The 16,851-nt window shown below is 42.2% G+C and overlaps 1 protein-coding gene across 1 annotated transcript in view; it reads left to right on the forward strand.

The window, feature by feature from the left end:
* Window positions 1–16,851, forward strand: part of LOC111657061 (dual specificity calcium/calmodulin-dependent 3',5'-cyclic nucleotide phosphodiesterase 1C-like) — a 90,376-nt gene that overhangs the window by 31,649 nt on the left and 41,876 nt on the right. Inside the window, exons 4-5 of the mRNA XM_087174753.1 lie at window positions 2,617–2,698; window positions 4,908–5,028. Of these exons, the coding sequence (XP_087030879.1) occupies window positions 2,617–2,698; window positions 4,908–5,028 (203 nt within the window). The remainder of the gene's footprint in view (window positions 1–2,616; window positions 2,699–4,907; window positions 5,029–16,851) is intronic.

The raw sequence follows: 16,851 nt of genomic DNA on the forward strand, positions 1-16,851 counted from the left end.
TTTCAATATCCACATGGACATAATCAATCTACCTCTCACCAAAGACTTCACATCCTGTTTAGAGAGTTTTGGATGTCAGCAGCATACCACTATTCCCACACACTCCAAAGGACACATTCTGGATTTAATCTGCTGCTCTGGTGTCACCCCCCTTGAACTTACAGCTGATGAACTCCCCATAACTGATGACTTTCTCCTCTCATTTACAGTGAAACTCACTCTTTCCATTTCTAAAACCCCACGCCTCATTTCATTCCGGAATATAAAGAACATCAACCCTGCCACTCTCACATCAAGTATCTACTCCTTCTGCCTCCTTGACATCCACAACCTGTCCACCCCTGATGATCTGGTTTCTCACTACAATACTGGACTTCATAATATTCTTAATTCTCTTGCTCTGTTAAAAACCAGATCTGTGTCTTTTTCCATCTCCCCCCCTTGGTTCACCCCTGATCTTCGTCTTATGAAAGCCAAAGGTCGGCAACTTGAACGGCTCCATAGAAAAACTGGTCTCACTATCCACAAAGAAATGTACAATAACCATATTTTACATTATAAGGACTCCATTGCCACCACCAAAACCCACTACTACTCCAGTATCATCGATGCAAATAAAGGAAACTCCAAGCAACTGTTCTCCCTGCTCAACAATATCACCCAACGCAAGGACTCTCTCTCCCCCCTCACCTATACACAACCTCCTTCTGCAACTCCATTATGTCTTTTTTCACTGCAAAAATCAAGAATATCCACCAGCACCTAGGTCCAAATCCTCACCTCAGCATCTCAGCCAACTTTCACCCATCCACACACTCATTCTCATCCTTCCTGCTCCCCACTCTCTCAGAAATCAAAGAACTCATTCGGAAATCCAAGCCATCCACTTGTCAACTGGACCCCCTCCCCACACAACTTGTTAAAGCCTGCCTTCCCTCTCTGGTCCCCCTCATTTCTGCCATCATCCACTCCTCTCTCACCAATGGAACTGTCCCTACATCTTTCAAAACTGATGCCATTACTCCAATTCTGAAAAAACCTGGCGCCGACCCCTCCAACTTCAACAACTTCCGTCCTATCTCCAATCTACCCTTCATCTCCAAAATCCTCGAAAAAACAGTTGCTTCCCAACTCCATTCTCACCTATCCCACAATAACCTGTATGAACAGTTCCAGTCCGGTTTCCGTCCACTCCACAGCACTGAAACAGCACTCATCAAAATCATCAACGACCTCCTGATGGCAGCTGATTCTGGACTCCTCACCATCCTCATCCTCCTCGACCTGAGCGCAGCCTTTGATACCATCTGTCACACCACTCTCCTCAACAGGCTGTCTTCCATTGGCATCACCCACACTCCATTAGACTGGTTCACATCTTACCTCTCTGGCCGCACTCAGTTCATTCAACTCAAGTCCTTTAAATCCATCCCCTCCCCGTCACTTCCGGTGTGCCCCAGGGCTCTGTCCTGGGGCCCCTCCTCTTCATCATCTACCTCCTTTCCCTCAGCAATATCTTCCGCAAATTTAACATTGACTTCAACTGTTACGCTGATGACACTCAGCTCTACCTCTCCACTAAACCCTCATCCACTCTCCCGCCTATCTCCCTAACTGATTGCATCACTGAAATAAAAACCTGGTTCACTCTAAACTTCCTTAAATTAAACAGTAACAAAACCGAGGTTCTCCTCATTGGCACCAAATCTACTTTATCCAAAACCAACAGTTTTCTCTCACTATTGATAACTCCTCCGTTTCACCCTCCCCCCAGGTTAAGAGTCTGGGTGTCATCCTTGACAGCACACTATCCTTTCAATCCCACATCAGTAACATTACCCGGTCTGCCTACTTCGACCTACGAAACATTAACCGCCTCCGCCCCTCCCTTACCCCCCACACTGCCGCCATCCTTGTCCACAGCCTCGTCACTTCCCGTCTGGATTACTGTAACTCTCTCCTCTTCGGCCTCCCTCTTAAATCCCTCCATAAACTTCAATTGGTCCAGAACACAGCTGCCCGTATCATTACTCGTACCCCCTCCATCCACCACATCACTCCTGTCCTCCAACAGCTCCACTGGCTACCAGTTCAGTTCCGTATTCATTTCAAAGTCCTTCTATTAACATTTAAGGCCATCCACAACCTCGCCCCCCCATATCTGTCCGACCTCCTTCATGTTCCCACTCCCTCCCGCTCCCTCAGATCATCTTCTTCCACACACCTGCCTGTCCCCTCCGCCCGTCTCACCACCATGGGGAGTAGAGCATTCAGCTGCTCTGCTCCCCGTCTCTGGAATCTACTACCACCCCAACTCAGAAATATCGATTCATTCCCCCATTTCAAATCACAACTCAAAAAACATCTGTTTAAAACTGCCTTTTCCATCTGATGCCAATTGCTCTGTCACTTTTGTATTGTTTTTATTTTCATATTTCATTTTTATTGTTGTTAATTAATTCTTAATGTGTTTTTAATCTCAATTTGTGTAACTGTGTACGGTGTCCTTGAGTGCCAAGAAAGGCGCCTTTAAATAAAACGTATTATTATTATTATTATATTTTATGTATGTGAAATTGTGCTGACAGTACCTTGTGTCGCTTAATTTGTTTTCAGGGTGATAAAGAGGCAGAGTTGGGTCTACCTTTCTCCCCTCTCTGTGACCGCAAATCTACCATGGTGGCCCAATCCCAGATCGGTAAGATCCAGTAATACAACTAATGCAGCTCAATATGGGATTCATTTAGTTTTTATGTCAGCATATTCAACACCACAAACCCAAATTTATACTCAGGGGTCATAGTATTTGTTTATCAAGTAAATTTGTTAAAGCAGTTTTACATGTTTAAGTCCAACAGATTCTCCTGATAATGTTTAGCCAGTGAACAGTTCAGTGTAATTGAATCCAAATTACTCTCTCTTTTTTGGGAAGTGATCTTGCATTGTGTTCCTGTTTGGAAATTTAGTGATGTGACCATGACTTTCATGCAACCTATCCAGTTTGGGTAGGTTTGGATTGGGACAGTATGTTCATGCCCTTATCAATGTCTCTACCAATATTTTTACCCATCTCAAGCAGTCTTACCATTTTAACTCCCCTCTGTGTTACTAGTAAGATCTATGCAGCTACGAGTTGCCAGGTTTGTGTGATTTCTGCAGATTCAAGTACATTTTTTTTGTATAGTGCAAAACATAAATTATCTCAAGGCACTTTACAGGGTAAGGTCAAGACCATACAATATTATAGACAGTAACCCAACAGTTCCCGTAATAAGCAAGCACTTGAAGAGGAAAGTGAAGACAGTTGACAGTGTAGAGGAAAAACTCCCTTTTAGAAGGAAGAAACATCCAACAGACTCAGACTCAGGGTGGGCGGCTGTCTGCCTTGACCGGTTGGATCAAGAGGAGGGGGGGTACAGGTGGAGGAGAGAAGAGAGAGAGACCAGGAACAGCTGTGTTTATTGTCGTTTGTTATAGTGAGAATAATAATAGTAAAACTCACAGGTATAATGGTGTTGTCAATAATAACAGCAGTAATGATACAGCACCAATGAGTCAGAGATACATGCAGAATGAGGACAGAGAGAGAGAGGAGAAGCGCAGACTGCGGGAGAGTGAAATACAAAGTTAATGACATTAAGTAGTATGATAGAAATGCATGTGGGGGGGGGGGGAGGTGCTCAGTGCATCATGGGAGTACCCCAGCAGTCCTGGCCTATAGCAGCATAAATAAGGGGTTGTTTCAGGGCTCACTTGAGCCAGTCCTAAATATAAGCTTTATGAAAGAGGATAGTTTTAAGCCTAATCTTAAATGTAGAGAGGGTGTCCACCTCCTGAACCAAAACTGGTTGATGCTTTGATTAAGTTATCATGTTTATAGAATGGTACAAACTGTGGACTTAAAATAACCTCAGGTGAGTTAGAGTTGTAGAACCTGCTCAGGACTTTAAGATAAATCCAGGAATGATAACTGATCACCTGTGAGTATTGATCTGGATCTGCACTGTTAATTTAAGATTTCAAAAGCAAGTTTGTTAGAGAGAAGCACCTGTGTGAACCAAAGTTAAAAACAAACTGAAAACTTTGCTCTAATCTTAGCTTCCAGTTCTGATCTCAATGACACAACAGATTGTTATTGGAGAGATGTTTTTAAGAGGTGTTTGTGTAGAACAGAGAGTTAGTGGAGACAGTTGAGTGGAGGTCTTAGACTATACATCAAAATCAATGCATTACAATATAGTATTTTTTATAGTACTCTACTTTCATATGTGTTTTGTTTTGTGGTTTAATTACACTGAACACGTAAAGTTGAGTTGAAGATTAGCAATAGCTATAAACTCTGTGCAGTTTCTTGCTTTGTATTGGAACTGGGTTAAATTGCATTGTCCTTAAGAAAGAAAGAAAGAAAGAAAGAAAGGAAGAAACAAGCAAACAAACATTGTGCGTGTCTGGATTTGTCACAGGACTAGACTAGAAAACTCTTTTGTCTGAAATAGATCAGAAATGATACAGCGGCAAGATTAGAAATAAAGGTATGTGTTTTTTAACAATTTAAAATAGATCAAGTTCTGTGTTGCTCCAACCAATAATTCAAACAACTAGTAATTAATAATAAATATAAGTTATTTAAACACCTAAAATGCAGTGGAATACATATTTAGAATTCTTTGGTTGATGTAACCTGTTTACCGCCACCAAATCACAATCAATTGTTTACATACCTAAAATAAAAACACGAAAACCTGAATGATGCTGCATGTTGGTGGGGATAAACAAAAAACATTTTACTTGACACTCTCTCAGATGGTTTTGTTTTCATCTCATATCTTAACATTTTCTGATATTAAGAAGAATAAGAAGAGGGTGCGAACTGAATAGTTCTCTGGTATTGATACTGTTTCCTGCAGGATTCATTGACTTCATTGTGGAGCCAACATTCACCGTGTTGACAGAAATGATCGAGAAGATTGTGACATCGCTTGTTAAAGAGGCATCTCACTCAGGATTGGCTGGATTCAGGCACTCCAGGTGACAATTCGTAAGACCATCATGTCCTGTGTGACACTCATGATAAAGGATATACTGAAAAGAGACACAAATCGTATCAGACACAACTGGTATCTTAGATATTTCAATCATGATGTGGCTCACAACTCAATCACGAAGTCAGTTATTTTTGCTCAGGAATGATATAGAACAGTATTATTGGTCAAAACACTGTGGGTCAAAACAAAATCTGTGGTGTCAAATTATCATGACTTGCCACTCTAAACCTTAACAATAATTTTATTGTCCTGTGTGGGGAAGTAGGTGCATACCCATGGTCTACCCTACCACAGGTGATTTCAGTTATCTTGGCTGATTAAAGCTCTTCTCAGACTATTTTAACTCTGTCACTCTAAAGTTAATTTTGTGGAGGTTAGTAGATTAGTATATACTACATATGCATATATAGTATACAAAATAGATGCTTTAGGATTAACGCAGTCTTAACTGTTTTGGCCTGACTGACATTTTTCAGCCGAGCTTTTATAATCCTGATATAAATTACTGTTAAACAAGACTAGGCCAAAACCTAGTACATGGCTGGTCCGCATATGGACATTGTGTGAATGTGTTGTGTATTGTATTTATATGCTGTAAGTTTGACTCAGGTGGAGGAACTTTGTGACCAAAAGTTAATGGTCCTACCCTTTTTTAATGGTTTCTTGTGATCATCATTCACTCAAAGATATTTGAAGGAGACTGGTTGGAAGCTACAACTTGATGTGTCATTTCAAATTCATTACTGACATGACTATTATTCAGACCAGGCAGTGAGATTTGAAACTTCATCCCACCTGCAGCGCCACTTCCTGGTGGCTGATTGGTCCGCCGCTCTACTACTCCAGACCGATGATTGGAGGTTCTAGTATTCAATCAGGTTAATTGTCCATGCTCTACAACACATACAGTTGGGTGTACAAAAAACCATACAATCCAAAAACGATTGAAAACAATCCCAAAAAGCATATAATAAGCATGCACACATCAAATCAGGAGTAATAAAAGCAAAAACAACTAATATATACATGCAAAACAATCAAGCCAGAAATAATTGAAGGATAGCAACTAATATACTGTACATGCAAAAACAAACATATCCAACCAATCCAACCAACATAGCCATACACATGGGTGGTCCTTGGCAGACTATAACAGCATGAGGAAGGAATGATGACATCATCACAAAGGCAGAATCGGAAAAAATAAGGCTTAGGCCAGGTAGGTTTTCACTTATAAGACATTTGGTTTGGTGTTTGCTGCTGTATACAATTAACGTATTTATATGAAAAAAACAATAAAAAGGTAAAATACTGAAACAGTCAAAAAGATAAATATATATAGATACATATATAAAAAATAAAACAATGAAAAAAATACTACACAAAAATACTATAACTATGTACAAAAGTGTTTTAGAATGACAAAACTCCTGCTGGGCAGGATGTAAAAAAAAGTTAGTGATTAGGGGATGTGCAAAAGATCACAGTATGGACAATATTTGTTATAACACTTAATCATCACAGTATAAGACCAAGTCAGTTAAACTATCAATCTGTCATCTTTGGTGCAAATGAAAGTAACAACAGGTGCAATGGAGAGGCAAAAGCAAGACAACTCTCAAAAAGGGAATGGTTTTGCTTGTGGGGGCCACAGACAATTGTTCTCAACTTATCCTTCCTGACTAGCATGAGGCAGTACCTGCAGCCCAATCAGGGTTGCAAAGGTAGTCCAGCTCCTCCAGGGTGGCACATCCATACGTGCGGGCGCAAGAAGGTTTGCTGTGTCTCCCAGCACAATAGCCAGTCTCAAAAGCATTGAGGTGATACCAGGAGACGAGCCATTACATGAGGAGAGCTGGACAAGGCCACAGAAGGGCAGCAACCCAGCAGCAGGACTGGTACCTTCTCCTTTATGCAACGAGGAACAGGAGGAACACTGCCAGAGCCCTACAAAATGACCTCCAGCAGGCTACTGGTGTGCATCTTTCTGACTTAACTGTCAGAAACGGACTCCACGAGGGTTCAGCTCGATTGGCAATCACAAGAGAACACCAGAATTGGCAGGTCTGCCATTGGTAACCAGTTCTCTTCACAGATGAGAGCAGGTTCACTTTGAGCACGTGACAGGAATGAAAGAGTCTGGAGACGCCGTGGTGAACATTATGCTGCCTGTAACATCATCCAGCTTGACCAGTTTGGTGGTGGGTGATGGTCTAGCAAGGCATATCCTTGGAGGGTTGCACAGACCTCCATGTCATAGCCAACAGTATCCTGACTGTTGTTAGGTACTGGGAAGAAATCCTCAGAGCGATTGTCAGACCTTACGCTGGTGCAGTGGGCCCTGGGTTCCTCCTGGTGCAGGACACTGCCTGGCCTCATGTGGCCAGAGTGTGTAGGCATTTCCTGAATGACGAAGGATTTGATGCCAGTAAATGGCTCTCACGTTCCCCTGACCTAAATCCAACTGAGCCCCTTTGGGACGTTATGTATCGGTGCATCTGACCCTGCCAAGCACCGCCACAGACTGTACAAGAGCTCAATGATGCCCTGATCGAGGTCTGGGAGGAGATTGCCCAGGACACAATGCAGACTCATAAGGAGCATGCCCAGACATTGTTGGGAGTGCATACAGGCACGTGGGGGCCATACATAACTACTGAGTCACATTGTGTGTCACCGTGATAAAATTCACGCAAGTTGAATCAGTCTGTGATTTGAATTTTTAACCTTGATTTTCAGTATTATTGTGAATCCAGCCTTCAATGGGTTGATGATTTTTGTTTCCATTGACGGTTGTCATGTCATTTTGTTCTCAACAATGTACATCAGTAAGGGTTTTCAACTTGAATAATTTGTTCATCAAGATCCAATGTGTGATTTAAGTGTTCCCTTAATTTTTTTGAGCATTGTATTTCCAGAAATAACATTTGAACTTAATCAGAAGAGGATGAATGGAAGAAGCCTGGTTACTTCGGTGCACTCCTGAGGTAACATGTAGACAAAGTAGCAAGCTAGTGTGCACTGCGCAGTTAAGGAAAATGTTTAAGTGTTGCTTAACAACAGTCCAGTACCAGTCCAGTTGCGGAACTATTTATGTTGGTGTTGCCAAATAAACAAACAAATCATAATCTGTTGTTGATTATTTAACTAATATGGTGCTCGTAGAACTGTTGTATAAAAGCAATAATACACTCAAGGTTGTGATGTTTTCAGTATCAGCACAGCTGTTATTGTCTGTGATATTCACTCATTAACATCACTCCCTCTCATGTGATATTGCTTAAGTGAACACTGGTAACATTATGAATATTTTGAAATGTAAATTCAAGGAAATTAAGAGTAAACAACTAGAGGTATTATAAGAATTCAATGTATACACTACATAACCAATAAACAATAGAGAGTAGTACAAATATGATTTGAATGATGCGCTGGCAGCAAGTGGCAACAAGTCTGCGTAGCTTGTAGTTTTTTATTGCAATATATTTATTTATATTAGTATATTTTTTGTCAATTGACAATTTTTATTCTACATTGTTTCGTCTGGCGATGGAGAAAATAATGTACCCCGTTGGGATATTGAACTGTAGGCAGTTGGTCTTAGACCGTACTATGTACCGAGAGAATGCTCTCATATCATTGTCATTGTTGTTTACATTTAACCACGAACAGAGCCTGTAGTCGTGTGTGATGTCATTCATGAGACTGTTGCGACCCAGCACCCTGATGCACAGGAATTTTAACCATGACACTCTCACTTCTCACCTGACTGGCTTCAATCAGTATGTTGACTGTCCCACAAGGGAAAATAAGACACTTGGGGCCTGATTTACTAAAGCTTTGCGTACATAAAAACGTGTGCAAACGCGACAGTACACACAAACACATGTTGATGCTGATCTACCAACCGGGCGCACTGAGGATTGCGTCTGTCAGTCGGGCAAAATAACACCCGCAATCCATTTTGCGCTTCTGCCTTCATGAATATGCAATATAGGCGTGCCTGCCAGAACGCGCAAAATATTGGGAGGAGTAGATGCAAATAGAATAATTTTGCGCACGCAATGTGATTTACCAAACCTGAAACTAATTGCCCTGATTATTTTTGAGTCTATATTTAGCACGCTTGAAAGTCAAGTCTTAGGCTACTTGGCACAGCCGTGTGCACAGATGGCTGCGGTCATTGTTGCAAGGAGACGGTGTAAAACCAAAAACTCAAATTTTTATGTACTAAAGCCCACTTTCTTTTAGACATAGGAAACATTTAGTTAGGCCTAGTTCCTATCACTTTTTCCTAAAACTTAAAACAAATTAAAACACACACACTTCTGCGCCCTTGCTGGAACGCACAAACAAAAAAACCCTTTTGGCAATTACGCTTTTCCATTGCACAGCTAAAGAATGTTCATGACGCATGTTCATGTCTTATGTGGTGTACCTGAATGAATTAAAAATAGCTTTCCAACAAAAGAAATGCGTGTTTGTACTATATGGGCTTACCTTGGTCTGTATGTGGTTCAAGGGTGTCATAGCCCTCTATCCCAGTAATCTGCTCATCACAGAACGTCAGCTGCACCTGCTGTTCAATGGGAGTCAGAGGGTCCTCCTCTGCCGGTCCCCCACCTGTTTTATTTGCCGATTTGTTATTCTGTGCGATTTTTTCCTTTGTTCTTCTATGAATGTCTTGCCACCTTTTCTTCATTTCATCCGGTGTTCTTTTGGTTTTCCCCACGGCATTAACCTTGTCACAGATTGCCTCCCTTATTGCGTTCCTCCTAGTAACGGTTAAATTCCTTTGCTGTAACTCAAAAATGTGCTTGTTTGTCTCTTGTACCAGCAACTCCAATTCTGTGGCTTCAAATTTGCTTTTGCGCTTCCGTTGGGTCTGCTCGTTTGCATTCGCCATGGTGAACACCGTTAACTCGCGCAAAATCCTAATTTAAATAGGGTGGGCTCAATCACTTTTGCATCTGTAGTCAATTGCGCTGTTAATCTAAGTAAATCACCCGCAAGCCCCAAACAGGCAGCGCGCGCAATCTATCCGTGTGCGCACGCAATTTAGCGCTCTTTATTTGGGATCTTAGTAAATCAGGCTCTTGATCTGTTGTATGCAAATGTCAAGAAGGGCCTACAGTGCTTCAGATCTCTCCACTACTTGGAAGATCATATCATAATCTGTTTTTTCTTCAGCCTTCCTACAAACCCTGTGTACTGAGGCAGGCTGCAACCACCCGCTCATTCAGGCACTGGACCCCAGAGGCCAGTGAATCTCTAAATGACTGTTTTGAGTGAACAGATTGGAATGTACTGTTGGAGTCACAGGAAAATGATAACAGCAGGGACCCTGACCTTGATAGAATGGTTGAAGGTACCATGGACTACATTAACTTCTGTATGGACACTGTAATACCAGCAAGGACTGTACACTGCTTTCCAAACAACAAATCCTGGATCACCAGTAACATCAAGACCCTCCTCAACTAGAAATAGGAGGCCTTCAGGGATGGAGACAGGGAGAAGCTCAGGTATGTCCAACATGAGCTGAAGAGGAGATTAAAGCGTGCTGAGGAGAACTTCAAAAGGAAAGTAGAGAGGAGGCTACAGCACAACAACACCAGAGAGGTGCCAACATCAGATGATGTGGCGAAGGCCAATGAGTTCTACATGTTCTACAACAGGTGTGACACCGCCTCACCTGTTCTCTCCCCCACTGCTTCAGCTGCAGCTTCTTCTACGGCATCTCCTTCACAACCTGACACGACAGCTGCATCTCCCTCCTCACTGGGTCAATTCTCCTGTCCTTTACAGCGGAGGAGGTGAGGGTGGAGCACAAGTGGCTACGTCCTGAAAAGCAACAGGGAGCAATGATGTCCAGCCCTGTGTGGAATTCCCCAAACCAGGTCTTCCAGGGTAGCATAGTAGGACCAGGTGTCCGGAAGAACCTCGTCCACCCTATCTAAGACTCCTGTGCCAAGGCGTGTAGTATGACCAGGCATCCAAGTGTAACATTCTGGATTTTTGTCATGTTTCCTGTTTTATTTTGTAGTATTAACCTCTTGTGTCATTTCAGTTTCCTGTGTTTTCCCGCCTTCCATCAACCACACCTGCAGCCACTCACTCACCTGCTCCTGATTACCCTAGAACCATTCCTGTCTATATACTTACCCACCGGCTCCTCATGCCTTTGCCAGATTGTCTTTGTTTCCCCGTGACCTGACCTTCTTGGATTTACTGTGTGTGTTTTCAGCCATTTTTGAACTTTGCCTGTTTCTTTTTGAACTCAGAGACTTTGCCTTTTTCCTGTCTGTTTTTGTTAGCCCTTTTGGATACCTTGTTTGTGTTTCGCTGAACATTAGACAGTGATTTTTATTTGGAACCTCCCTCAGTTTCCTGTGTATTTTCTCTGCACCTGAGTCCAAGCCTTACCAGAGTTGTCACAGTACAATCCGGCACTGTCGGACTCAGCAGAGAATAGTGCTCTCCGTACTGCTCTCCAATCTCAAGGACAGCGGCTGCAAGATCATGAATAGACATTGAAGAAGTTGGTCGGAGGAGTTCAAGAGCTTCATGTGCGCCAAGATGCCTTCCAGGATGCCATGAAGGAGCAGCTACAGGCACTCACTGCCCAGACTCAGCAGTTTTTGACACTACGTAACAACGAAGCTCCGGTGGTGGCTGCCTCATCCCCAGCCTGCCCTTCACCACGAACCGCGGGCATCGCCTATTGAAAGGTATGATGGTGATCCTGAAACCTGCTGTTCCTTTCTGACTCTCTGCTCCCTAACGTTTGGCCTCCAGCCGTAATCGTTTCTCACCGAACCTTCCTGCTTAACCGCTTTGTCTACCTGGACGATATTCTGATTTTTTCTAAAAGTGAAAGTGAGCATGTCCAGCATGTCCGGCAGGTACTTCAGTGGCTGTTGGAGAACCAGCTTTTTGTCAAGGCGGAGAAATGTGAATTTCACCAGCAGTCAGTTTCTTTCCTGGGGTTCATTGTGTCACCGGGAAGCATGCAAATGGATCCTGTCAAGGTTAGTGCAGTTGTTGACTGGCCAATACCCTCTGACCGCAGCGATATAGAGATTTTTGGGGTTTGCTAACTTTTATAGACGTTTTATCAGGAACTACAGTGCCATAGCAGCCCCTTTACATGCTCTCACGTCTCCTGCTTCTAAGCTTCTGTGGAACACTCAAGCGAAAGAGGCCCTCAATACCCTGAAGCACCGGTTCACCTCCTCACCCATCCTCTCCATGCCAGACCCCAAACTTCAGTTCATTGTTGAAGTTGATGCCTCAGATGTGGGGGTGGGGGCAATTCTTTCGCAGAGTCCAAGCCTTACCAGAGTTGTCACACCAAGAGCCTCTCCACCACCATAAAACCTAAGGCCCTCGTTTATCCTCAATCTGGGCCTTGCTACGGCTGCTACTCCAACACAATTGCTCCCAAGGTCTTCAGACCTTTTTTTTTTTTTTTACTTTATTCCCTCCAGGTTCCATTCTGTAACAACATTACTTCAGTAAAAGCTGGTTCACTCACAAATCTAACATCAGTTGTGAGTAGTTATTCCATTGGATTATGTAAGTTTAATATTCAGTATATTTATAATGCATTGTATATTTTAGTGAAAATTTACTACAACAGATAATACCATCCTTTACGGTAGGTGGTTATATGAGGATTATGTTCTTAGATTTTTCAAGTGCATTTAACACCATCCAACCCCCCATCCTTAAAGACAAGCTGGAAGGGATAGGGGTGGAGCCCTGCTTCACGTCCTGGATTGTGGATTACATGACAAGACGACCACAGTGCGTCAGGCTGGGTGCCTGTGTCTCTGGGACAGTGATGAGCAGCACTGGGGCTCCATAGGGGACTATTCTGGCTCTGTTCCTGTTCACCCTGTATACAGTGGACTTTAAATACAACTCTGAATCTTGCCACATCCAGAAATACTCGGATGACACAGCTATTGTGGCGTGTATCAGGAATGGGCACAGGGATCTGATGATGGCCTTCAGTGAATGAAGCAACAGGAACTGCCTCCTTCTGAACACCTGTTAGACCAAGGAGATGGTCATCAATTCTAAGAGGTCTAGGCCCACCTCTCAGCCATTCAACATTTGAGGGATTGTGGTGGTGCACACTTATAAATAGCTAGGTGTTCACCTAGACAGTAAACTGGACTGTTCCCTGAACACGGATGCCATCTACTGGAAGGGGCAGAGCTGGCTCTTTTTCCTCGTTTTGGCAGGACAGAGATGCATCTACAGGTGCAGCAAACATCTCATCTCACTCCGCTGCAGAACAGAGAGGTTCAGGAGATCCTTTGTTCCCACTGCCATCAGGCGATACAACAACTCAGCAAAAGGATGTGGACTAATTATTATTGTTTATTTATCATTAGCTGTTATTATTGTTATTATTATAAACAATGAGTTCTATCTATCTATTTATCTATCTATCTATCTATCTATCTATCATCTATCTACTGTAAAGTGTAAAATACAATATAGGCAGTGGTATAACTGTGGTATAAGTATTAATTATTATGAATAAGCAGTATGAACATGTATACACTGTGGGTCTGATATAATCACAGTAGTATAGCACGTGCAGAGCTGAGCTGGGTGACAGCTGAGGGGAACGAGCAGATCCTGAACCTGCTGGTTCTGGAACAAAGTTTCTAGTTGCAAACAGTCTCTCTAGTTTACTTGCAAAAGTGAATTATAGAATTTTACTCATCTAGATCCCCCTCACTTGTGTCTGTACACTCTCTGCCGTTGGTCTTGGTGGGGCAGGCGGAAGCAGTGTCAGGACAGGAGAATGCTGAATTCTCAAAAATGTATAGGTCTGGTGAACTTTCAAGCCTGCCTGATCTTGTAACAGTAATGTAAAGTGGTTACAATATGGTGAACCGATCTATGTGTATTCCCTCAGCCTACTGGATCCATACAATCTCAATGTAGAGTCATCAGTTATAAAATGAGCATACGGCTGCCATAGGGTCGGTCGAGTGGGCCGCCAAGGTTCTCAGCCTCTCATCTTATGGTTGGTATATACACTGAAAAAAGGGGAAAAGGGTGGTTGTTCAATGTATGAATATGCAGTTCATATATAAAACAAAATTGATTTATGTTCCTCTTCTCAGCATGTAAATCTTGTAGAATTATTTTAATCATGAGGAATGTAAAATCTACATGTCTCAGTCATGTTAAAAGGAAAGGAAGAAGTTATGTTTTTTCTGGAAACTCTGCCTCCTGGGAAAACGTTACCAGCGCGATTATGCTCCGCCATCTTTTCACTGACTCACTTGTGGATGCGTTACTGTGGACGGGAGTGCTCTCTATAAGGTAAAGGCAATTAAAACTTATCATATGTCGGTCAGACTTAGAGGTAGTCACTTCAGACGCATTTTTTTCAGTGAGCCAAGGTTTTAACATCAAACAACAGTTAACAGTATTGGCTAACCCTTACAACAGTTGATGCAAGGGTTAGCTAATACTCACCATCCTTAGCTATGCTAATGCCCACAAATATTATATTTCATATGTAAATTCGTCTTGAAATGTGTGGCAGCATTTGTTTTTGTAGTGTGAAATATTATATAATATAAGTCCACTAGTCTTTGTGTAACCGATGTATTAATTAAATAGTTATTTAATTTCACCATAAATCCATTTTCCTTTTTTGTTCACATTTTATTGTTGATTTTAATTTATATATTTGTTTTTGTATATTTTTTATAAGGGGAGCTTTTATTTTGTTAATTTTGCTTTCACTGTGTGACCTTTGACCTGTGCGGGATGTTACTTCCTGACGCTTTGCGCCGTTCTCCTCAGTCAGTCACCGGGCTTGTTGAGGAGAGGTAAGATGACAGAGGTGTTCCTCTAAATAAGATGCTAAAATGTTGGCATGAATATTTTTTTGAACAAGGCATGTTCAAACATGTATGTTAGTGTGTGTATGTATTTATGTGGTTATGCACGGCACTTCAGCGCAGCATGCGAGTTGTGATTTTATGCTAAGCCAACTTCGTGGGGATTGTCTCTCATACCGTCTGCTGTTTTCCCCTCTCCCTTAAAGATGTGTGTGAGAGACTGTAAGAAGTGGCTGTACTAACATAAATGTTATATACACAGGTATGTGAGCTCCCTTTTTTTGTTTTTGTGTAATTATATTGTTTATTTTTGTACTATTTGTTTTGATATTTTTATACATATTGTGTATGTTCATATAGATGCTGCCGATTTAATGTTCATCTATAAAATACTTAAAAATTGTCGCTAATGGGTGGGGGGAAATAACTTAAGAAACATGATTTTGTAACTATATGATCACAATGAGATGTAAATGATTTATTGAGTGATTTTGGTTAATGAGATTACACACCTGAGACGGTCACCGGGCTTGCTGAGGAGAGGTGTGTGTGAGGGACTGTAAGAAGTGGCTGTACTAACATAAATGTTATATACACAGAATAACCACTCATCACACTCTGGTGACCTCCTTTTACATGCAGAAAATAAGAATAAAAACATTATTTAAAGTTTCACCAACTAGTTTGAATAAGAAAAATAATTAAAAGATAATGTATCTTTTCTTCTTTTCTAGATAGGTGTTTGGTGTTGACCTTGAGTGTTCCAAAGGCTCTGTAGTGAATGGTAAGTATTGCTCAAATGCTTTTTTTAATTTATGTGATGTAGTTTAACTAGGCTTTTGAGACTTTCTGGAAATCTTGCTATGATGACATCAATTTTTGAAATATTAATCTATAACATTTTGCATACTGTGTGCTACAATTGCAAGAATTTGTATATTTTCCAATTCAATAGGTTCACTTTCCTAGCTAAAATGAATGCAGTGCAATGCAACAGTCCCGCAATACATCTTCATTTATGAAGATGTTAATGAAATAATGAAACTGTCTTAAAGAAGTGTCTCTGACATTCATTGTAACCTGGCCAGTCTAAATGGGGTGTACTTAATATTAGAAACTCCTCCCACCCTCACCACCCAGAGACGTCCCTGAGCCCCGGGTAGGAACCCCAGAACCGTATGCGGGGGACCCTGAGACCTGTGGCCCCATCCTGACGAACTGTTCCCTGTTGTTATCTCTGCAACCCCGCACATTTGCTTCTGAAGAGGCTAAGGTAGCTTTCACTATCAACCACCTGACGGTGAGGGCTCGTCTCTGGGGAACCCTTCCCAAGGCCACTTCTGTACTCCCTGTCCGCCCCTGAGAGAAAGGCCATGGAGACCTACATTAATGAATCCCTGGCATCCGACATCATCCGTCCCTCTTCTTCTCCTGTGGGGGCAGGATTCTTCTTTGTGGAAAAGAAGGACAAAACACTGAGACCTTGCATAGACTATCTGGGGCTTAATGACATCACGGTTAAAAAACGCAACCCCCTTCCACTCATCCCTTCCGCTTTTGAACTTCTCAAGTTCAATCTCCGCAACGCTTATTATCTGGTCCAGGTCCGGGAGGGCGATGAGTGGAAGACAGTCTTCAACACACCCACTGGCCATTACGAGTATCTCGTCATGCCCTTTGGTTTAACAAACGCCCCAGCCGTGTTCCAAGCCTTGGTGAATGATGTGCTAAGGGACATGTTGAACTGCTGCGTCTTTGTCTACCTATATGACATTGGGTCCTCGAGAACTCTGTCTTTGTAAAGGCAGAGAAGTTTGAGTTCCACGCCTCCACTGTCCACTGTTTCCTGAAGTACATCGTGGCTAAAGGCAGCATGCAGATGGATCCGACAAAGGTATTGGCAGTCACCTCCTGGTCAGTCCCTGACT

The sequence above is a fragment of the Seriola lalandi genome, unplaced genomic scaffold (assembly GCF_002814215.2).
Source record: "Seriola lalandi dorsalis isolate HSWRI2012SDOR001 ecotype SW California unplaced genomic scaffold, Sedor1 jcf7180002054381, whole genome shotgun sequence".
Lineage (NCBI taxonomy): Eukaryota > Metazoa > Chordata > Actinopteri > Carangiformes > Carangidae > Seriola > Seriola lalandi.